The sequence below is a fragment of the Taudactylus pleione genome, unplaced genomic scaffold, assembly GCF_031769625.1.
Source record: "Taudactylus pleione unplaced genomic scaffold, aTauple2 ptg000205l, whole genome shotgun sequence".
Taxonomy (NCBI): domain Eukaryota; kingdom Metazoa; phylum Chordata; class Amphibia; order Anura; family Myobatrachidae; genus Taudactylus; species Taudactylus pleione.
In genome coordinates, this window is record NW_028284607.1 from 6,784,237 (window position 1) to 6,807,195 (window position 22,959).

At 45.8% G+C, this 22,959-nt stretch overlaps 1 protein-coding gene across 6 annotated transcripts in view; it reads left to right on the forward strand.

Moving 5' to 3' along the window:
- The first annotated feature begins 910 nt into the window (after positions 1-910).
- The window catches only part of PISD (phosphatidylserine decarboxylase), a 43,584-nt gene continuing 21,535 nt past the window's right edge, over positions 911-22,959 (forward strand). The window contains exons 1-3 of one of the 6 annotated variants that reach the window (XM_088477903.1): positions 911-1,074; positions 1,262-1,320; positions 1,853-2,028. In XM_088477903.1, coding sequence (XP_088334029.1) covers positions 926-1,074; positions 1,262-1,320; positions 1,853-2,028 — 384 coding nt within the window. In that variant the 5' untranslated portion in view covers positions 911-925. Of the gene's footprint in view, positions 1,075-1,261; positions 1,321-1,852; positions 2,029-15,038; positions 15,100-19,315; positions 19,627-19,983; positions 20,023-20,741; positions 20,908-22,959 lie in introns of those variants that run through there. The other 5 variants (XM_088477905.1, XM_088477904.1, XM_088477908.1 and 2 more) reach the window with 5 other exon arrangements.

Sequence of the window (22,959 nt, forward strand, 5' to 3'; positions counted from 1 at the left end):
TTTTAAACGGGCTCAATAGCTGCTAAATAGCGTTTTTCTATATGGGGTGCAGAATAGTATTCAGTAGTATTTTTCCAGAAAATAAGTTATCCCATCAAATTTGGGGTACTTGAAAATGGGGGTCAGCTTTTTTAAAAGTTGCTAAAGTGAAGTTGAAAAAATCTTGAAAAAATCCACTGGCCGCAAACACTTGCAATAAAAAAAAACACTTGGGGCATACTTGGGGACCCCCCCAGAGTCAAATTCGCTAGTTTTTAACTTTGTACCCCAACATTTTTTTTCACCCCTTTTTCAAAGTCATTTTTTGGAGTGCTCCTAAGTGTTGTTTTTTTTACACAGTTTACCTTTGGGGGCCTGTCTGAAGGCAGCACAGGGGTTCCCGCAACATTGCACCCCAAAACCCCAATTCTGCACTTTTTTCCGCCTGCTATTCATAGGCGAAACTTTTCCGCCTATTACATTGCATTGACTTTCCGCCTAGGCAGAAAGTCTTTCAAATTGAATACAGAGTAAAAGCAAAACAGGCGAAAATGACGTCATCGGCGAAAAGTTTCCGCCAAAAACACGCAGAAACGGCTTTTCGCCTCAGATTGAATACGGCCCTAAATTCAAAAAAGGTTTGGTTCCTAATATCATGTACAACAAAGCAATGCATCTAAACCTGAATATGTTTGTGAATCTCACGGTTTTGCTGTGCTCAGTAAAGCAATCTAGGATTAGTGTAAATCTGTTAAAGAAAGACTGCTATTGCAATTAAATGTGTGTAGGTTTCTATTATTCTATATCCATGTTTAGCCATTTGCAATTGAAAAGATGTCAATCTCATAATATAAGCGCTATGGCATCAACTTCAGTGATGGTCTCCGACAATATGGCGCTGCAGTCCCCGTAACTTGAGACTAAACTCTAACATTCTCTCTGCCGCATGAGCCATGAGCAGAGAGGCGGCTTAGAAGTATGTGTTTGGCTGACAGCTCAGTTCACGTCACTTTCTGCAGCTACGCCTACTAGGAAGGAGAAGAAGATGGCGCTGCTCATGTGGAGGGTGTGCGGCTCCCGGTGCCAGCTGAGCAGGTAAAACTACAATGTTGTAGTGCCAGCGACTGTATCCTGGTTACAGGCAGAGCCATGCATGTGTGTTATCTAGGGTCTGTCCATTGTCATATAGTGGGAGATGCCTCTGGCTCTTACCTCTGTGTCCTCAGGCTCAGCATTGTGGTGCGGTTGGTGACTTTTATGCTGCATGTGCTTCTGTTTCTAGGTTCTTGGAGGGAGGACGCCAGCTACAGACCGGTGTTACAGCGAGGAGCCTCCACTCCAGTAAGTGTTCACATAAATTCCTTAATAGATAGCTGAGTGTCAGGAGAACGGAGCTGAGTGTCAGTGTTCACATAAATTCCTTAATAGATAGCTGAGTGTCAGGAGCCCTGTGAGTCTGTGGCAGTCAGCAACATGTTTTCACGGTAATGTCTAAATACCCTTCTTGGAGAGGACCCTGACGTCATCAGCCAGTGTCCAGCGTCATTCCCTACCATCCAAGTGGGCATGGAGGGGGAATATAAGCTCGTGGCGAGCGTAGCAAGCCACCGAGCCCGAAACGTGGCGAGCAGACAACTTTCTTTAGGTGGAGACAGCTTTCTTCTTTAGGTGGCCTTAATGGGCATGGAACTGCCCTTCCGTTCTCCCTCACGTCACTTCCAGGTCCCTAGCATGAAGGGGAAATAAGCTCTACCATGTTTCCACTGATGGAGTGTGGTGACAGTAGTCAGGTGACCTTGATGCACATATCCATGTTACGTGTGACCCTCCTGTACTCACGTGTGACCCTCCGCTTTTGTGTGTGACCCTACAGATAGAAGAAAGTTACATACCGCATCTACCGCTTTGGGTGTCAAGTTCAGGCCACTTTATGTGTTGTTGGGGACAGGCGGAGGCTATGCTGGTTACAAACAGTATGAGAATTACAAGGACCATCGTTTGGAGAAACTTGGCATAGATGTTCCACCAAAAGTGGCTAACACCTGGGAGGTAAGAACTGTTAACACTCTGCATGAAATTGTTATACATCCACATTTAGATTTCTTACAACCATGTGTCTAGTGTGATCTGGTAATTCTAAACTCCATGAATCATGTAAAGTCATCTGATTGGCATTGCAGTATTCTGAGAACCTTACAAATAATAATATTTCTCTTGCGTTCAGGCTCTACAGTGTACGTATTGAAGGAATAATTGAAGGACCAAACTTCTCAACTAAATAATTCATGTTCCCCGTTGCTTGCTCCCTAAACTAAAATGCTATTTATCAAAACGAGTTTTGTCAGCATATTGGAACTGAAGATTTCTGACATGGGGGCAGATTTTTTAAGCCACATGGTTCCAAGAGAACTTTGTACACTAAGGGGGGTATTCAATTTGGAGTGAAAAGTTTGTGCTGGACTTTTTGCTCCACATCTGAGGTCTTCCGGGGATAAAGTATCGGGCGCGTGCCCACTTTATCCCCGTATTCAATTAGGAATGTGCGAAAACGGGAGCCGGCGGAAAGGTAAGTTTCACAAAAAAAAAAGGAATTTTCTACTTCAGGGTCCATAGGGTATCCACAGGATACCTTGGGGTATAGGTGTGACGTCAGTCGCAGGGCACCAAAGAGTTAAGCTTTCAGCCTCCCAGGATGCACTAGGTCCCCCTCCTATACCCCGCCCCCGGGCCAAGGCACCTCAGTTTAGTTTGGTGCCCGGCCGGAGTCGGGTGCACCTGTTGGAGTGGGGGCTAGAAGAGCCCCTGAAGCTTTTTCTTCATGCAGCTGTGGCTGCACATCTGGATGAACAGCATGGACAGTCAGTCCTGACGTCCATGCTGTCTTCCCTACACCCCGTCGGTACCAGAACGCCGGTACTGATCCGGGGATGCTGGTGGGCGTCTGGGGTCACAGCTAGCGGTGACCCCAGATGCTCCGGACCATGGCCGGATTCAAGGGGGACAGAGGTAAGCAGCGGGGTCCCGCGGTGGGTCCCCGCTGATCACATGGTCCTAAGTCCCCAGGCAGGGGGCTCCCTGGGGACTGGCTGCAGCGTGGAGCCAGGCGACCAACCTGCGCTTCCACTACCCCCTGGGACAGCGGACCGCAGCAGAGCGGTAGCGCTGCGGCGTCCCAGGGGTTAAATGCATGCCAGGGGAGCGCGCCTTCCCTGTCTCACAGCCGGCGCCTCCCCCGCTGCACACAGCCCTCTCTGCATGCTGCCGACTGGTCCTGTGGCAGCGCTCCTCCCCCAGGCCAGCCTCCTCTCTGCTCCTCGGCGGCCATCTTCTCCAGAACGCATGGTGAACGCTGCTGGAAGCGCTGGACGGAAGCATCGTGGTCTGGGTCCCCCCGCATACCTCTCCTCCGCTGTGGCTCAGGTCTGTGTATGCAGCGCTGTGTCCTACCAGGCCCTGTGTCTGTGTAGTTGAGTGATCAGCGCTGTTAGTGCAGGAATTGTTATTTCTCTGCATTGTATGTGACTGTGCTAGCGCTGCCTGTAACTTTTCTTCTCTAAACTGTCAGCTTTATTACTGTCCCTGTTCTTCTGCTAAAGCCCTTGCGGTGCGGTGCTGCAGGGTGGTCTCTCGCCTATTTAATACTTAATTGGTGAGAGAGGTCACATACGTGGTGCCATCATGTTTGAAAGTGATTTTCCCCTCCGGCTACAGTGTACCACGTGCAAAGTACCGTTAGCGGAGGGGGAGGGTAGCGCGGAGGGCCTTTGCCGGCAGTGTTTGTCCATGGCGCGGCCTATTACGGTTACAGCACCGGTACAGGAGCCGCCCTGGGCTTGTTTCGCTCAGGCGTTAACAGCTTTAGTGGGCCAGTTAGCTCCGCAGCCCGCGTTTACTCCGATGGGTTTGTCCCAGCAGTCTGTGGTGTCGTCACCCATGCAGGGGTTCCCACGACAATTGGTGGTACCCCACAGTCTCCCTATTTCCCCGCTCCCGGGTTCTCAGGAGCCAGCGTGGGTTAACTCCCTGACGAGTTCTGTACAGCACTTGTCGGATGTGTTGCAAGGGGAGTCTGTGATGCGGCCTCATAAAAGGCCGGTGGCGTCTGTCCGCTCCTTATGAGGATGACGAAGGGACGTCTGATGATGGGGAGATTCTGGATCCTTACGATCAGGAACCTCTCCATACTAAGGACGCTGATGCTAAGTCCAAAGTATATATTCCTGGACTTATTCGGGCGGTCCGCACAGCCTTGGTGATTGAGGACGAAGTTCCCCCAGCGGCTAAATCTAAGTATGCCTTTTTCAAAGATGTGAAGGGCGATGCCACAGTCTTTCCTCTTTCGGGTCAGTTGGTGGACCATTTAGAGGAGGCATGGAAACAACCTGGCAAAAGATACCAGCCGCAGAGACGCCTGGCGGTGGCTTATCCGTTCGCGGATAATTATTTTGCTAAGTGGGAATCCCCTCCACAGGTGGATTCTCACGTGACCCGTCTTGTCCGTAGTGCCACATTGCCGATGCCATCCATGTCCTCCCTTAAGGATGCTACGGACCGCAAGGTAGAAATCTGCATGAAGTCCGCTTATTCCCTTGCAGGGGGGGCAGCACGGCCGGCTATGGCCATTTGCTGGGTTGCCAGAGCGATGGAGCGCTGGGCGGATTCATTAGAGGCTTCTTTTGAATCCGACTGTCCGGCTGAACAGGCGGAGTTGATTGGCAATCTCCGTGATTCGGCCACCTACATCAACGAGGCGGCTCTAGACATTAGTACTCTGGTGTCTAGAATTTCTTCAGCAGCGGTAGCTGCTCGTCGCACCTTGTGGCTGCGATCCTGGAAGGCGGACGCAGATTCCAAGAAAGGTCTGGAAGCGTTGCCGTTTACCGGAGAAGTTCTCTTCGGTCCGGATCTGGATAAGATTGTGGCCACGCTGGCGGCAGCCAAATCTGCTTGTCTCCCGTCGGCCGCTGCTCCTTCTGGTTCGGGACCATCGTCCTTTCGGTCATCTACGGCCCAGGGCAGGCCCAAACCACAGTCGTTTCCTCGACAGGCTGGCCCTAAGAAATCGGTCAAGCCCCGGAAGCAGGCATGGAGTACCAGACGTCCGGCCCCCAAGCCAGATGACAAGCCTGCGGCCTGACGGTCCGGGCCTCCCTTTGGGGGATCCCAGGGTGGGAGGCCGCCTGCTACAGTTCGCCCAGTGTTGGTCGACCACTACGACAGACACTTGGGTTCTGGAGGTGGTTTCCCACGGATACGCCCTCTCCTTCCGGCACAGACCCCCGGCTCGCTTCTTCACCACGGGTCTCCCATCAGACCGGAACAAGGCTACGGAGCTGCGGAAGGTATTGCACACTATGCTCCAGGCTGGAGTTATAGTGGCTGTTCCATTCTCCCAGAGGGGCCAGGGTTTCTATTCAAATCTATTTTTGGTACAGAAACCCAATGGGTCATATCGTCCGATTCTCAACCTCAAAGCACTCAACAAGTCTTTGCGGGTCCCGAAGTTTCGGATGGAGACCCTACGGTCCATCATTCTGGCGCTGGAACCTGGGGACTACTTGGTGTCATTGGACATACAGGACGCTTACCTGCATGTCCCTATTCTTTTGCGCCATCAACAGTTCCTCAGGTTTGCAATCCGCAGCGACCACTTCCAGTTTCGGGCGTTACCTTTTGGCCTGGCAACAGCACCACGTGTTTTCACCAAGGTGATGGCGGTCATGGCGGCTGCAGGGAGTCCGCATGTTGCCGTATTTGGACGACCTGTTATTGGTGGCAGGATCTCCAGAGCTCCTGTTACGCCACTTGGACCTGACCATTGCATTGCTGCAACGGCACGGCTGGCTAATCAACTGGCAGAAGTCCACTCTAATCCCGTCTCGGAGGATTCTGCATCTTGGAGCCTTATTGGACTCGGGACAGCAAAGGATCTTCGTGACGGAGGACAAGATCTCTGCTTTACAGTCAAGGGTGCGCAGTTGCCTGCACAGCCGCCGGGTGTCCTTACACTCGGCGATGAGGTTACTGGGCTCCATGGTGTCGGTGTTCGACATGGTGGAATACGCCCAGTTTCACTCCAGACCTCTGCAGCACCTGATCCTGTCCAAGTGGAACGGGCTGCCTCAGTCTCTGAAGTCCCAGACGATTGTGCTCACCCAGGAGGTTCGCCTGTCCCTTGCGTGGTGGTTACAGACGACCCACCTCAACAAGGGACGTCCGTTCTGGGTTCCAAATTGGGTCCTGTTGACAACGGACGCCAGTCTTCGGGGCTAGGGAGCAGTTTCGGGTCCACACTTGTTCCTGGGCAGGTGGACGCCGACAGAAGCGGAGCTTCCAATAAATATCTTGGAACTCCGTGCGGTCTTCAATGCTCTCCAGCAGGCACAGCGGTTTCTCCAGGGTCGCCCGGTGCAGGTCCAGTCGGACAACGCTACCACCGTGGCCTACATAAACAGGCAAGGAGGAACTCGCAGTCGGGCGGCTCTCGTAGAGGTCTCTCGGATCCTGGTTTGGGCGGAGCGCAATCTTCCGGCCATATCAGCGGTCTTCATCCCGGGAGTGCTAAATTGGGAGGCGGACTTTCTAAGTCGCCAGGACGTTCATCCGGGGGAATGGTCCCTGCACCCGGACGTTTTTCAACTACTGGTGGACAGGTGGGGTCTTCCAGAAATCGACCTCATGGCGTCCCGGCACAACAACAAGTTGCCGGTGTACGGGTCTCGCACAAGAGACGAAGGGGCGTCTCTGGTGGATGCTCTGTCCGTCCGGTGGACGTTCCGGTTCGCATACCTGTTCCCTCCGGTCTCCCTTCTTCCACGGGTAATCCGGAAATTCAAACAGGAAGGAGGGACGCTCCTGTTGATAGCTCCCGCGTGGCCCAGACGGCACTGGTTCTCAGACCTTCAGGGTCTGTCCGTGGACAGTCCTCTGCGGTTGCCGCTACGACCGGACATTCTGTCTCAGGGTCCTTGTCTTCACCCGGACCTGACTCGGCTGTCTTTGACGGCGTGGCTGTTGAGACGGCCATGCTGAGGTCCCGGGGGTTTTCCAGCTCTGTGGTACGTACCATGTTACGAGCTCGGAAACCGTCTTCCGCGAGGATATACCATCGCGTGTGGCATACGTTCTTCCAGTGGTGTCGACCGAGAGGTTATGCACCGCGGGAGTTTCGTCTGTCTCGGATTCTCGCCTTCCTGCAAGCGGGACTAGATCATGGGCTTCGCCTTGCTTCTTTGAAGGTACAGGTTTCGGCCCTATCTGTCTGGTTTCACCGTAGGATTGCTACAATCCCGGATGTGCGCACCTTTATGCAGGGTGTTCTCCGCATTCAGCCGCCCTTTGTTCCACCTGTGGCGCCTTGGGATTTGGCTGTGGTCCTGAGGGCTCTCCAAGGACCGCCGTTTGAACCACTGGGCTCAGTGGATCTTAAATGGCTAACAGCTAAGACTGTTTTCCTTCTGGCTATTGCTTCGGCCAGACGTGTTTCTGAGTTAGGGGCTCTTTCTTGTAGACCCCCTTTCTTAGTTTTTCATGGGAACAGGGCAGTGCTCCGCACTCGGCCCGAGTTTCTTCCCAAAGTTGTTTCCCAGTTTCATGTTAACGAGGAAGTCGTTGTTCCGGCCTTTAACTCACCGGGTCTTTCCGTGGGTGAGGCCTCTTTGGATGTTGTGCGGGCCTTAAGGACTTATGTTGACCGCACTTCTTCGTTTAGGAAGTCGGACGCTTTGTTTGTCCTCTATGGCTTCCGTAAAAAGGGTTGGCCTGCTTCAAAGCAAACTTTGGCAGCCTGGATCCGTATGGCTATTTCTGAAGCTTATCTTCATGAAGGCCTACCGGTCCCTCCTTCTCTGAAGGCTCATTCCACTAGGTCTGTGGGTCCTTCGTGGGCAGCTCGACGTGGTGCCTCGGCAGTTCAGATCTGCAAGGCTGCTACGTGGTCTTCTGTCCATACCTTCGTGAGGTATTACAGGTTTGACACCTTCGCCTCTCAGGATGCTTCCTTCGGGCGGCGGATTCTCCTTTCTGCACAGGAGCGTCCCTACCCTTAAAGGATACTGCTTTGGGACATCCCCAAGGTATCCTGTGGATACCCTATGGACCCTGAAGTAGAAAATATGAGATATGGTAAGAACTTACCCTTGTTATCTCTATTTCCACGAAGTCCATAGGGTTCCACAGGACTCCCGCCCTGTCGCACCTGTGCTGCAGATGGGCTTTGCTCTGGTCACCGGTTTTCCGTCTCCCTCTGGTGAGAATGTGATTCTTGTATGTGTCCAGATCCTTGTTCTCTCTCTTCCTTCTCCTCCTCCGGCCTATGGCTTGGTAACTAACTGAGGTGCCTTGGCCCGGGGGCGGGGTATAGGAGGGGGACCTAGTGCATCCTGGGAGGCTGAAAGCTTAACTCTTTGGTGCCCTGTGACTGACTTCACACCTATACCCCAAGGTATCCTGTGGAACCCTATGGACTTCGTAGAAATAGAGATAACAAGGGTAAGTTCTTACCATATCTCATATTTTTGGGGAATTGTCCCTGGGACCCTCCTAAAGATGTCCAGACATGGGGGATCACTATGGGTACCCCCGTTTTGGCTACTGAAGGGAAGTCGGGTTTTTAAATAGCCGCGACAGGTGCTTTTTGAGCCTGTGAAGAAGAGCACTTGGGCATAGGTTTTCTTTTTCTTGCAAAAAAAAAAATATCAAATTTGGGGTTCATGAAAATGGGTGCAAGCATATTTTTAAGGCCCTAAAGTGCATTTTGAAAATTCTTAAAAAAAGCACCTGCCTCTACCACCCGCATTCTTTAAAACACCTGCCGCGCATACTGGGGAACTCCCCCGGGATTAATTTTACTATTTAAAAACTTGTTCCCCATATTTTTATTTTTACCCCAAAATGAATATTTTTTGGGGGTGTCCCTATTTTTTATTTTTTATTTTTTGACAGTTTGTTTTTAGGGGCTATTCCCAGGGGTGCAGGTTATTTTTTTTTTAAAGCCTGCACCCCTAAACCCCAATTCTGCACTTTTTTTCCCCATGTAAAACATGGTGAAAACTCATCCCCATTTTGTTTCAAAGATTTTTCGCACCGGCGAAAAGTCTTTGAAATTGAATACGGGGATAGCTAAAACATGCAAAAATGACGTCATCGGCGATAATTTATCGCTGATTCTGACTTTTCGCAGGCTAATGGAATATGGCCCTATTACTACATTGGACAGCCTCACACTTAGTTGAATCTGTGCCATAGTATGTTCATCGTGGGGAGTTTCCTTAAACACACACAACTACCTGTCTGTAATACCATCTAATTATTAGCAGTTCGTCATATAGCTCCTACATATAACCCAGCACTTTAGAGTAAATATTTATTCACATAAATCTCTGCCCCTAAAGGAGCTTACCATCTAAATTTCCTTACCACCCCGACATAGACACAAGGGCTAATTTTATCTTATCATATATTCAAGAAAAAAGTCAAGTCAGTCTATGGCAAGGCTGTATGTTAATCTAGCTGTAGTGTTTTATGAAAAAAAAATATATATATTATTGCTGCAATGGTGAGTGCTCTCCAAAATGTATTTCCGTGTGTGTGTGTATATATATATGTGTATATATATGTATATATATATCTGTGTGTGTGTGTGTATATATATATATCTGTGTGTGTGTGTATATATATATATATATATATATATATATTTATTTATTTTTAATCCTTCCAGTAAGTTGCACATTTAGGAGGTATGTTGTTTCTTTCTTGTGCATAATTCTGGGCAGTGATTACTGAGCCACAGACATGCTCTATATGAATGTTTTAAAAATCAATATATTTATGCTAATGCTTTATATACCGCTATACCACTACTTATCCTACTGTTTCAACTATAGTGTTATCAAATTTTATTCACTTACGTTTTTCATGCTACTACTTAAGCAAGCTCTCTACATGTCTCACAATAAGTATGGTGTTCTTTTCTTTGAACACTTCATTTTTTAATTTGTGAACATAAAGTAGATGTGACTTGCCAAAAAGCTCCAGTTGTGACTCACCTGTCCAAAGGACACTCTCCCAAAAGCACTGTGGCTTGTCACTCTGCATTTTAGCTAATTCCGGTTTGGCTTTGCTTTTTGTTTTTCAAAAGGCGTCGTCCTAAGTCTTCTTCCATGGAGCACAGTGACGCTCAAAAAGTGTTGGATGGTGTGATCAGACACAGAAGTACACTGACCTTAGAGTCAGCTTGTATCTCTTTGGAAGTTTTCTGTGGCTCTTTTTCTACCATTCTTACCAAATAATGCTACCCCATAAATATCATGTCTGACAGAGAATCTGTAATTATTATATATGGCCACCTAAGGTTTTCACAAATTGATGCAACTATAACGTATAAATGTTGCCAGATTCAGAGTAAATTTGTGTCAATATTTCAACCTGCTACACTGTAGTTGATACAGATATGTTCTCTAGTGTAAACACTCAGCAGTCGGCTATAGTAGTAACCTAGAAGTTAAATAACTTAGGTTAATTGTTGTACCAATAATATTTCATACCGCTCTCCCTGTTATTGATATTGTCATATTTGTACAGGGGTAGTGGTAGCACCTCACAAATAATTCCCTTTTACCTACAGGGAAATAGATTATCACTATCTGGAAGAGATATATTTCAGGACGACAATATGGGATAGTGGTCTCTTTATTTCACTGTGAGGCAGGATTCTATTTTGACATATAAATCATAGTACTGGTGTGGGATAATCCAGTCCTAATAGGTTAGAGTGGAAAAGCTGCCCATCAGTGGTGAGATGTCTCCATAAACCTGGCTTCAATACATACAGACATGAACAAGTTTGTTGCAACCCTTACAGCTCATTGAAACAATGCTTCATTCCACCTGAAAAATGATTAAATCAAAAGCTATTGGGTCTGATTCAATCACAAGCAAAAGCAGCAGCGTCCATTGGTGGGCCACCAGCCTGCGACTTTATGCAAATGGAATACTAGTCTTTCCCTTGAGTTTATCTGTGCGGCAGAAGGTACATGGACTGAGACGCCCACCAATCATGTAACATGCTGTAATACTGATTGGTGCGCCCTTATACGCCACCATTGGTTGCACCATCAGAACTTACACCAGCCTATAGCAGACGTAGATTCCCCATCTGACCACAGCCTCCTAGGCTTGCGGCTGTACATCTCAACACCGCCATTTGCATTAACACTCTCAATCAGATCACTGAACGGCCCATTTTTGCGTGCACTAGAAGCCACCGCCCAGGAATGCCCATCAGTTTTCCGCCACCTATCTGATACCGTCTATCCCGACTGCAAAGGCGCCTTTGTGGATACACACTGGGTAGATTTCAGAATTTTTCATGCATGCGCAGTAGCAAATAATCAATTAACTACGTGAACATCGGCACGGCATGAGGAATGTGCGTGACTGAGGCCCACTACCTCATGTATACCGGCATTCCTTTATTAGGGCATAGAATAAAGCAAAGAAGAGTTACTGCTTGTTCTCTAAAATGGCCTGGATAGATTTGTTGGTACCCCTTAGAAGAGATAATAAATAAGTAGATTATAGTGATATTTGAGAACAGAAAGACAATTATAGACAAACATGTTAAAGACTATAAGACCATCTCCAAGCAGCTTGCTGTTCCTGTGGCAACAGTTGCAAATATTATAAGTTTAAAGTCCATGGGACTGTACTGTAGCCAACTTTCCTGAACGCGGCCACAAGAGGAAAAGACATCCCAGATTATACAGACAGATATTTGGGGATATTATTGAACCCTTATATGTGAAGAGTATAAATTTATATGTATTAGACCAGCGATACATGAAACTCTTTTTAATACACTTATCATATCTTTACACACAACTATTCTATTATTTTAAATAATATTCGCCCTAATATCCTGAACATTATATTTTCAAGAATACCAATAAAGATTTATTATATTTTAATCCAAATCATCATCATCATAAGACAAGTGACTAGTTTTTCCACTCTGTCTTGTTTTGAGTGTATAGGTAAATACTTGTCGTCTGTGTGTACAAACCTGCTGCAGCAAGGTCTAAATCTGTTGTATTCTATAGTCGATTTGTATACTTTTTGGTCTAAATGTCATTAACATATGATTGTCATGTGTTTGGCTCTGCTTTCGCAAAAATGTAATATTTAACAATACTAGCCAAGAGTAGTGTTCACTCTATCACCCTGCACCTGTCACAACCTGTGCAGTTCCTCTTTTCTGCCTGGGGTGTCGCTCTCTGCTCTGTATCTCAGCTGAGTGTGCTGGAACCACCACAGCAGAGTGACACCCCAGGAAGGAAAGAGGAACTGCACAGGTTGTGATAGGTAGGTGCAGGGTGCTAGAAATAACACTACCAGAGTACAGCATATTTAATCCAGTTCTGTGCACACATTCATATGTATGTAGTGACTGCATAAACTCCACTTACAGTGCCGCACTGCACCGGACTCATCAGAAACTGTTGGAAGCAGTTCCCTGCATTTTGTACCCCTATACACAAGATTATAATATAACACACTTATTTATAGAAACCTGTGTCGATGCATAGATTGTGCTTTTAGAGTAGATTTGAGTAATAAAGGGCCAAACCCAACATATGTGACACAAGGAGTTTTCATGTCCCAGTTCCTGCTGTGTAGCTGAACGGCTGCCTTATAGATTTTGGGCTCAATCCTATTGGGTGCAAGTGTACAAATGCGGGTTTATTTCATGGAACTCGCATGCAATGCACGAATGCGTGCACCAGAGAAATGCGAGATCCAATTAGAAAAAGCATTTTGCGGTAGTCGTGGCAAGGATGTGCGACTTTTCTACAAAATGCAACCTGGGAGAAGTGCACTAAAAGTGGGAAACCATCCTGGACCTTAAAAAAACTGACAACTGAGATGGTAGGAACATATAGAATGCTAGTGGCCATAAGAAAAGTACTGGAGGTTTTTAAAAGTTATCACTGATCTTTGCACTTTTTACTAATGGATGAAAAATAATAGCAAGTGTTTTGTCAGCATTTTAGGGGACAGAAAAATGTATGTAGTTTTTCAGTGTTTTATACAAGTTTGTAAAAATAATTGGAATAAACACTTATACCGCACATCCTCTAGGTGATATTAATGTGCGATTGCACGATTACGACATCGTAATAATGCAATCACTCATAGTGCACGATTTGTGCACAATTAATAATGTCGGAAACGACCGGCGAAGCGCGCTCCTGCTGGTCGTTTCTGACATCAATCATCACCCGAGCATGCCGGTCAATCTGCCAATAGCGACAGATTTGCCATGTTCGGAGATGATGGAGGGTGCCTACACTGAACGACTAATCGTTCAATGTAGGCACTGCAGGGGATGGGGAACGACTGTATGGTTACGATGTTGTAATCGTACTGTCTTTCCCCAGTCGCCTAGCGGATGTGCGGCTTTATACCTCATCTGCAAGTTCAAAATCCCCTCTCACCAATACACCTCCACATACCTGTCCCACATCATTTACACCACCACACACCTGTCCCACTGCATTTAATCCACTATTGAAGTTTTTAGAGAAATTCACCTGAAAACGGGCATGGCTTTATTGGACAAATTTTGCTGTTTAAACCCAATTCAAGTGCATGATTATTTATTGGGAGGGGTGTACCAGAGGTTCTATGCTGTGACCTGACTATTTTTATTACTTCATATAAAGATTTTTTCTACCTCCTACAATGCCAATTTGGAATTGAATTGTATTGCAAATGTAATTCCCCCATGAGAACGGCTCGCAGGACCGAGTTCGCACCTAATAGAATTGAGCCAGTTATGTAATTTGCAGGTAGCATATACCATCTGTATAAAGATGTGTAAGCGTTTTCACCCATCGTGATCAGGAAGAGTGGTGCTCAGCTTACTGCCTGACTCCTCTCGTATAGATTGGCCAGCCTACCACTGTACTTTACTGACAGCATTCAGCTCAAACCTTTAACTCTACCTGCAGGCAGTACTGTAGGGCTATACATTTTTGCGGAGTTCGTCTGTTCCATGTCAAATGTAAGCAAAACTCTCTGGAAACTTGGTTAAAATAAGACAATTGGTGAATGATGTAAACCAAGCTACTATTAGGCCATGCAATGCAAGACTTTACACATGCTTGCATAGGATACATAGTAGTTTCCTCTCATATATTTCTCTGGAATACCTCCATGCTCCCTGTACCCTTATGTCTGCACACAGGATTGTATCACATGGGCAGTTGGTACTCTAGTGATTTTTGTCCAACCACACAGCACTAGTGTTCATAGTGCTCAGTTACTTTCATGTTTCTTTGGTTGATGTGAAAAGACAGCAAGTGTTTATGATAAGTACTTCTGCGTGACATAGAGGAGCCTTCTCTTCAACCTCTACTTACCGCTGAGAACGCTAGTGTTTTGCTAGATGGAAGAGTGCCTGCGTGACACCACATTTCATTTAACAAGCAGACATATATGTCCATCGGCAAGTGTGTACGGGCGGTCTGCAGACCACCCGTACACACACACACACAGCGGCAGCTGCGAGGAGGGGGCGGGACGCGTCCCCGATACGCCACCGGGACCCGCAACGAGACACAGATGATGGACATTCAGTGTGTATGAACGACCATCATCTGCAGATATATCTGCAGATCGCTCGATCTGCAGATATATCTGTATAGTGTGTACCCACCTGAAGATAGCTCGGGAAAATCATACATGTGCTGCATTTGCGAGCAGCCTTAAGCAAAGGTATTACAAATTTTGAGTATGAGAGACTGGTAGCTGATGCTTGTAACCACCATGGTTTTTGGGCACTAGAAATGTTGACAGAACTTTATATTCCTAGTGTGGGAGGCATTTTTCTTACAAATCTTTATTGCTGTAAACTTGTGACTGTCAACAACATCCATTTTTTTTTTTTGTGTACACAATCCAACCTTTAAGTGGCCTACTGTACCTCAGTAGGCTGGGAGGCATTTCTTGATCACAATCATTGACTTCAATTAGGTACTTCAGTGAGTCGGGAGGGAGCCTTTTCTGGATCATGTTCCTCTGGTGTTTAACCCCAGGATTTCTCTTCAGAGACTCCAGGTCAGTGATTGGAAATGCCATAATTTTTCAACAACCCCGGACCCCCAAGTGGAATAAACTGAAAATAAACTTGCGGTGCTATGTATATAGATAATCGGAGGAAAAGTGCCAGCTGCTTATATTCATTTCAACTGGGCTGCAACAATGTGATTGCACGGAGCTGTTGTGTCCTGTGTAACTGTCGACTTCGTGTAGCTATCCTGAGTTTTGCGTACAGAGAATGAAGCTGATGCATGGTTACGCTGTAGGCGGAGCAGCGCGGATCCTAGCATTAGCCCTACGGAACCTTAGCATAAGGTAGTAAATATCACACAAATACTTTGCATCTGACTTTGAATCAGCCCCTAGGTCAATATGTCAATATGATGAGCGCTATTATTTTCTCATACTAGCCGTGTTACAGGCGGGTCATAGGATCCCTTTTTTAAACGCTAGTTTTTTGTAGTCTAAATTAACAATTAACTGTCATTTTATATGATTGCACTAGAAAGATTTATTCTGTTTTTTTTCTTTTGGGTGATCATATTATATCTGATTAGTCAAACTATTGAGTCTCCCCACAACATTTAAATACATAAAGGAGATTACCAAGAACCAGTAAGGAATGTTCCCTTTTGATTATCGTTAAGCACAAGAAGAATGCTTCATCTAAGTGGTGGGTTGATTAGAAGTAATGTAAGGATACTTTATGTAAAATAATATAAGTTGCTTAAAAAAACCTTCCAGGAGATGTAGCCGCATTTACGTCAGTAAATTATTCCAGTAGCTGGACAAATATCGCACCAACCTGATAAGCGATATATTCTTATACTGCAATGGCATTACCATGCCTTGCTCAGGTGTAAAGTTCAATGACTAGAGTGAGGTTTCTTTAAGAAGCGAAACTCTGCTCCGTCCATTACACAGTGACTGTCGCGTCCATGTGTGGGGAGGAGTGCTACTGTGTGACTGTCACTCAGACCAAATGCTGCAGAGCATGAATGATGTACACTCTACAGCAATACTGGGGGCAAAGCGGGCCTGGGCTGCTGAATGAGACCAGCTCCCAGGACTCCGCGATATGACCATGTCAGACATCTTCTAGGTGTTGGGGGCACTGTGGTGTGGCATACTATGTATTGGGGGGCACAGTGGGGTGGCATACTATGTATCTGGGTCTGATGGCATGTGGGGTAGCCCTAGGGGCATTAAAGGGGCATAAGTGGTTTTCTATATAGGTTTTTTTCATATATTTTGGTTTCTTTTAGATTTTAAAAAAATGTGTTGAACCCTGAGTCGTAACTAATTGTGTTTAGTGCGTGTTACATTTGATGTTTGAATAAAACAGGTCTGAAGTGCTGGACAGGCAACATTTGCACATTGTGGGCCTGATTCTGAGTCTTGCGCAATGCCAATATTCACGCAAATGGTCAATGTTTTTCAACTGGACATGTGTCTAAGTTGCTAAAAAGTGGCAGAGCGCATGCGTCCCACAGTGTGAGTGTACAGAGTTGCAGGACTGACATGCACGGTCCCAAAACTCTTATTTGGCAGTGACTGGGAGTTGGCTATTCAGATGCATCGGTGTGTTATGGGAGTGTCTGAGAATCTGTACCTAGCATGGGGCTGGTGTAAATTTTTGATTGCACGTCTGATGGTTGTCTCAAATCGCACCAAGCAGGATTGTTGCGTCTAAAGACGCACAAAGTGGGTGTCGCAGTACTTGCACGTTCAAAAGCAAGGATATACACTTACCCAGAAAGAAGAAAAGATCTTAATATATATAGTTAGGAGTAGAGAAGGGAAAGGGGGGACATGATAGAAATATATCAAGGGTTTAACAAGGTACAGGAGGGATACATCCTCAAAGGAAGAGAAGTACGAGGACATGCACTGAGACTGGAGGGAGGTTCAAAGGAAGAGATGTACTAGAACACAAGGACATGCACTGGAACTGGAGGGAGGGAGGTTCAAAGGAAATTTGAGGAAAAATAACTTCACAGAAAGGGTAGTAGATAAGTGGAATAGCCTCCCATCAGAGGTGGTAGAGCTAATAAAGTACAGCAGTTTAAACATGCTTGGGATCTCCTTACAAATAACTAAGGGGTTGAGGTTACCATAAGGTTAATAAAGGGGCAGACTAGATGGGCCAAGTGGTTATGTTTCTATGGAGGGCTTATATTAGTATTAGCATAAGGTTGCAGGCACGATAATGGCAAAAGATGCAAACACAGACACCACTATGTCCTTCTCAGAATCAGACCCTTTGTACTGTTACACGTGATGTGTCTGCAATGTGCTGCTTGTTATGCTGGGCATACACTATACAATTATCTGTCAGATATCTGTCCAATCTGGCTGGTTGGAATGAAAACCTGGTAATGTATGGGAGCAAATGACAGTTGATCATATGATTTTAAACACTGGAAAACTGACAAAAAACAATTGTTCAAATTGGTTATATATTTGTGTTTTAACCAATTTGTCTGAATGACCATTTTTCTCTGTTTTCCAGTGTTAGGGCTCTATTTATTAACATTATTTTTACTAAAATAAAGTGAAAAAGGGTGTTTTCACACCCTTTTCACATTATTTTAGTTTCACCTGTAGTTATTACAGGGCAATTGGAGTAGAATTAGTAAAATTCTACTCCAACCCCTAGGTATCACTTATTTTTAGTAAAGCAGATCGCATTTCCCATAATTGAAATGTGATCCGACCCGAGTTACTAAAAATAAATTGTAAAAAAATACCGGGGGAAGCCCTGTGATAACGCCACCAGGGTCTCCCCCGGTTACCGGGCTCCCACTCTGCTCTAACGGGGATAGCAGAGGAGGGAGCCGGTACCAGTAATCAGCTATGTGGTCTAAACAGACCGCAAGCTGATTGCTGTAAAATAAAAGAAAAAAAAAATTGAAACTTTTTTTTTTTTACTTACCTGAATCCATGGACCGGTGATCGGGCCTCCGGTGATGGCTCCTCTCCGGTCAGCTGGTCTCCCACAGTGCACTGCTGCCCGGTCATCAGGTGACCGGGCCCCAGTGCAGTATGGGAGATCACCTGATCGGGAAGCCCGGAGAAGATCACCGGAGGCCAGGAGGATGCAGGTAAGTGTAATGAAGGGAGGTGGGGGGTCGCGGGGGTCCGCGATTGCGGGGGGCGGGGCTTAGCATCGGTGGGGGGTAGCAGCGACGGTGGGTCGGCGCATGCGCGGGCTCTTAGTCGCGACTAGAGTGCGGATGGGATCCGCAGGGACAGAGCTTTATCGCAAGCTCTGTCCCTGCAAGGGATTTATAGCGAATTCACTCGGTAATATCACACTACAATCCGCATTCAATATGCGGATTGTAGTAAATAGAGCCCTTAGTGAGCAAATGGTCGATTGTCATTTGCTCCCGTACACTACCAGGTTTTCATTCCACCCAGCGTAAGGACACTGCTGCCTCCCTCAGTGTCTTCTGCTGACACCTGTGTATGTATTCCTGGTTTGGCCGCTATTATTATTGTTGTTGTGCACTAGAATTATATTAGAGAATACACATTTGTTCTTTGGCTTTTAACTTTTCATTCCTGTGTTTCTATTATGTCCTATATCATCACTGAGATATTTCTTCAATTATGTGTATTTGTTTATTATTATTATTATTATTATTCTCTCTTATTTATTAGGTGCCTGTAGCTCCGTACAATGCTCCCACTTGTTACTATTAGAGACAGCAGTCTTGTCAGTGTCTGGAGAATGTACTGTTTGCAATCTATTATGAGCTATGTTATAATTTACAGTAGATTTATTGTTCATGGTCCTTATTATGGCAGAACATGCTGCACAGAGCTGTGTGCATTTATGATCGAGATCTAGCAGTATTGTAATGACATGTTTGTCTTTTGTGTGCTGGGAGAAGACAAGTGTTATGGATTTGACAGGGATCATTTTAAAAGTGCAATGAATACAATACTTGGGTTATTACAGAATGTACAGCAAACAGACAAGTAGCTTTCCTCCCTTCCTTCATTTTACATCTATATAACATTGCACTTGTTATCTGCTTCTGGCTGGTAAAATTGTGCTATATTCATTTAACTATCCAGTGTCATTAGATGCCTTTCTGTCTGTAATTGTTGAATCAATAGTTATTGATACTGTACATCAGAACGGCTAACCCCCAGCTGATGAGGAGGAGGAGCGAAAGATAGCAACCTGCTTATTACAGAGTCTTAATCTGTGTCGTCACCTGTGTCGTCACATCCTCCACCAGAGTAAGAGGCAGAAAGAGATCGGCGGCCTCAGCCCTGATGATGTGTCTGTCACAGAGGGGCCAGCTCGCTCTGGATATACATTTGAGGAGATGGTGAGATGCCGGAAACCTGTAATCAACCCTCCAGTCTCCAGATGTAACCTACGCAAAGTGAAACTTAATGTCCGCAGAACACGAGCAGCCAGTGTTGTTAGCTCGGCCAGGGAGGAACCATCAGACCCCTCAGATCCAGCAAACCCCAACAATAGCTCTTCCAGCAGACGGGCACGCTTCAGGTACCCTCAGCTTGCAGGTCAGCCGAGACGGGGAAGGACAGGGAGAGTATACAGTGGCTAAGCTTTTGTTTGGCCTAATTAGTCACAAGCTCCTTATGTATTCAGTGGTGTGAGGGGGAGGGAGAGAATGATGCTACTGTGTGGCCAGTCGGGCAGAAAAAGCAGCTGGCTCAGCATGTGCAGTGTGAATAAGGTACTGGGCCTGAGAGGAATGTGTTTCTGGAAGGGATAGATGGGGAAAGAGGCAGCAATGCACGGATTGGTCCATAGCTGTCTGCAGTGAAGGGGGGGAGTGAGAGGCGGCCCTGGTTTCTGGGTACCTCATATTCTGAATGCCGGCAATGGATAAGTATCTCTGCGCTTCAGTAAGTCTGAGCAGATTCCTTGTCCTTCTGAAAGTGCTCTAAATACAGGTACCTACAGTGCATACATATTGTACTTCTTCCTTATGTGTGTGAACTAGTGGCGGTCACTGGATCAGTATTGCTGAGGATGGCTGTAAGCATTGTGTGTGCTTTGCAGCTAACATGCCATTTGAATGGGAACTGTCACAGCTTCCATGTAGCTGCTTACTGTTTGTGTTTGGTATCAGGAAGGGGAGGCTCTGTACAGCTTAGGGAATCCGCCTTGTATCAGGATAATAGTCAGGGATAATTGTCATGTGAATATCTCAGAAAACATTTTAATAGCTTGTGACTGAACAATTTTCAGATCCTCAGAACATGGAATGTACAGACGTGTAATGTTTGATGGATGCTATGGGCACATAAGGAATCTAGAAGTAGATGGAAAATGACTCTGTAAAGAATAAAAACCATTAAGTTTGGTGTTCGCTCTAGTTTGATTTTGTGGATATCAATGGTGATGCTTGATGTGAGGAATTAAATGTCCTTTAAGATGTAGATGATTAAACACCCACTGTAATGTCTGCAATGTCCCTTACAGGCACTGTTTTGTGCAAAGGCCCTTAATCATGTATTGTATTGTGTTATGTATTGTGCACTGCCAAACTGTTGTGTAAGCTGGTTTTCTGTTCAGCATTCCTCAGTGGTGTCAGGCTGTGTAGATGTCACAAATGAGGCAGGTCGTTGGTTCTTGCAGGATCTCTTGACACTTGTGTCTGGTCCCACAGGTTGCAGTTCCCTCAGCTGGCTCTGAGACGGAGGTTGGGGCAGCTGACCTGCATGTCTAGGTCAGCCCTGAAACTGCGTTCCTGGCCTCTCACAATCCTTTATTACCTCTTACCATTTGCTGCACTTAGGCCCTTGGCCAGAGTGGGATGGCGGCCTTCCAGCAGGGTAAGTGCCCCCGTTCTTACTAATCGCACTGTAATAATTCATAGGACTGGGACATGTTAGGCATGTTTCTTGTGTTTATCTACTTCTCACTTTGTGTGTAAAATATTAGGTTTATACACACACACGCGGTAATACATACGTGCAGTATTTCCATTACATAGCATGCTAGAACTGCACGCTGCAGTTCACTTGCGTTTGTACGCAGAAGCACTGTGCATGCATGAGCACATGCATGAAGGTGCCATGTACCTAGGTATTATCTATTGATTGAGCGATGTCATAGGACTTTCTTCATATTATAATTCATAAGTAACCGTAACCGCTAATATACAGCTCATTATGTGACTTTATACTACGATTTTGTAATACTACTATCATAAGTCACCCTGTAATACGTTATTGGATGGTTCAGTATCTTTGTGGTATATGTATAAAAGTATTATGTGAAACAATTATTGATGTTGTGCCATGAACGATCAAATCATTAGGCAACATTGAGCTCACTGTGAGAGACAGTTGGGAAAGTGAACATAGCTTAGACATAGTTCTAATGAGATCTTATTATCACGCGGTGATATCCTATATCCTGGGGTACTCCCTTTTTCCATGGTTCACTATATTGTGGAGTGCATTATTATTATTATATACATTTTTGTTTCACCACAATACTATATTGACACAAATCTCTACATTAGCAGGACAGACATTAGGACATACCGTCTGACCTGGGATCATCTAAATATCATGCTGTCTGATGTAGTTCTCCTAGCAACTGGTCCTACACTCATATATTGCTGTTTCCACTATAGGGCAAAATATTATGTGACTATATTTAAGACAGGGCAAGTATAAAATATCCTAAAAAGAACACTGAATTTAGGCGCGTTATAGACAGTTCTCTATTGCGTCTTTTTGATGGGTACAATAAAAATAGCGGCCCTACCATATTCAAAGGTGGAGTAATAAGGACAGCAGTACATCTAGATAAAGTAATTGATATTATTACCAGTCACCATAGAATACACAGTGATGAAAGGAAATGCCTGTTCAGTAAGTCCGGTCCGGTAATAAAGTATCCTTGCAGTAATTCGTCCCAAACTTCTAAGCTGGTTTTAAGATGGTGGGCATAGAGTGCAATAATCTGATAAGGTACCAAAATTCCCCCAATGGTCCACTGACAGGCACTCGCACATCTGACGCGTTTAGTCGCTGTTCTCCGTAACTTCCTTATTCTCTCTTAGCGCTGTTCCTACATTGTTGTAAAGGTACATGTTCTTGTATTTTAAGTTCATGCCTTTGTAATGTAAGCAACAGGTGCAAATATGTCCGTTATTATATTGCTTCTTACATTCTTACCTGTGGCAGTGCATTCACCAAATAATGATCAGTATCAAAATCTGCAAAATGCTATGGACCGTGGGTGCTGAAACATGCGTACAACTACAATTACACAAAGAAATTGGCACATTCCTCTTCAATATACCTTGTGATCATACGTTTGATTGATTGTTTTATCACTGCTCTCCTCAGACCTGAAGTTAGATTGATATGGAAGCGATGGACTAAAACTTATATGGTGCCTCATACCATAATCACACACATTAAACTACTAAATTCCAAGATGTTTATTTTTAGATCTAAAACAAGGATGTAAAAATTTGTTGTTCAGTGTTACTGCAACCCTATAGAAGCAGAATCGGTATGAATCACCGCCGGGCACAAGTCCGGCGGTTCAAATCCCAACAGCGGCTGGCCAACATGGCTGAAAATCTCAATCGTCCTAAAGGTAAATATTCACTAACCGAACCTCCGCCCTCTAACCCTCCTTAGGGGTGTCTAACCCTAACCTTCCCTCCAGTGCCTAAACCTTCCCCGCCGCCTAAACCTAAGTCCCCCGGGGGGGTGCCTAACCCTAAGTCCCCCCCAGGGGTGCCTAGCCCTCCCTCCCCCTAGCCTAACCTTAAGTCCCCCCCTGGAGCCCTAAACCTAACCCTCACTCCCGCGGCTGTCTGCAGTGGCGCCCGGCATCCCTTTGATCGGGATGCCGGCGCC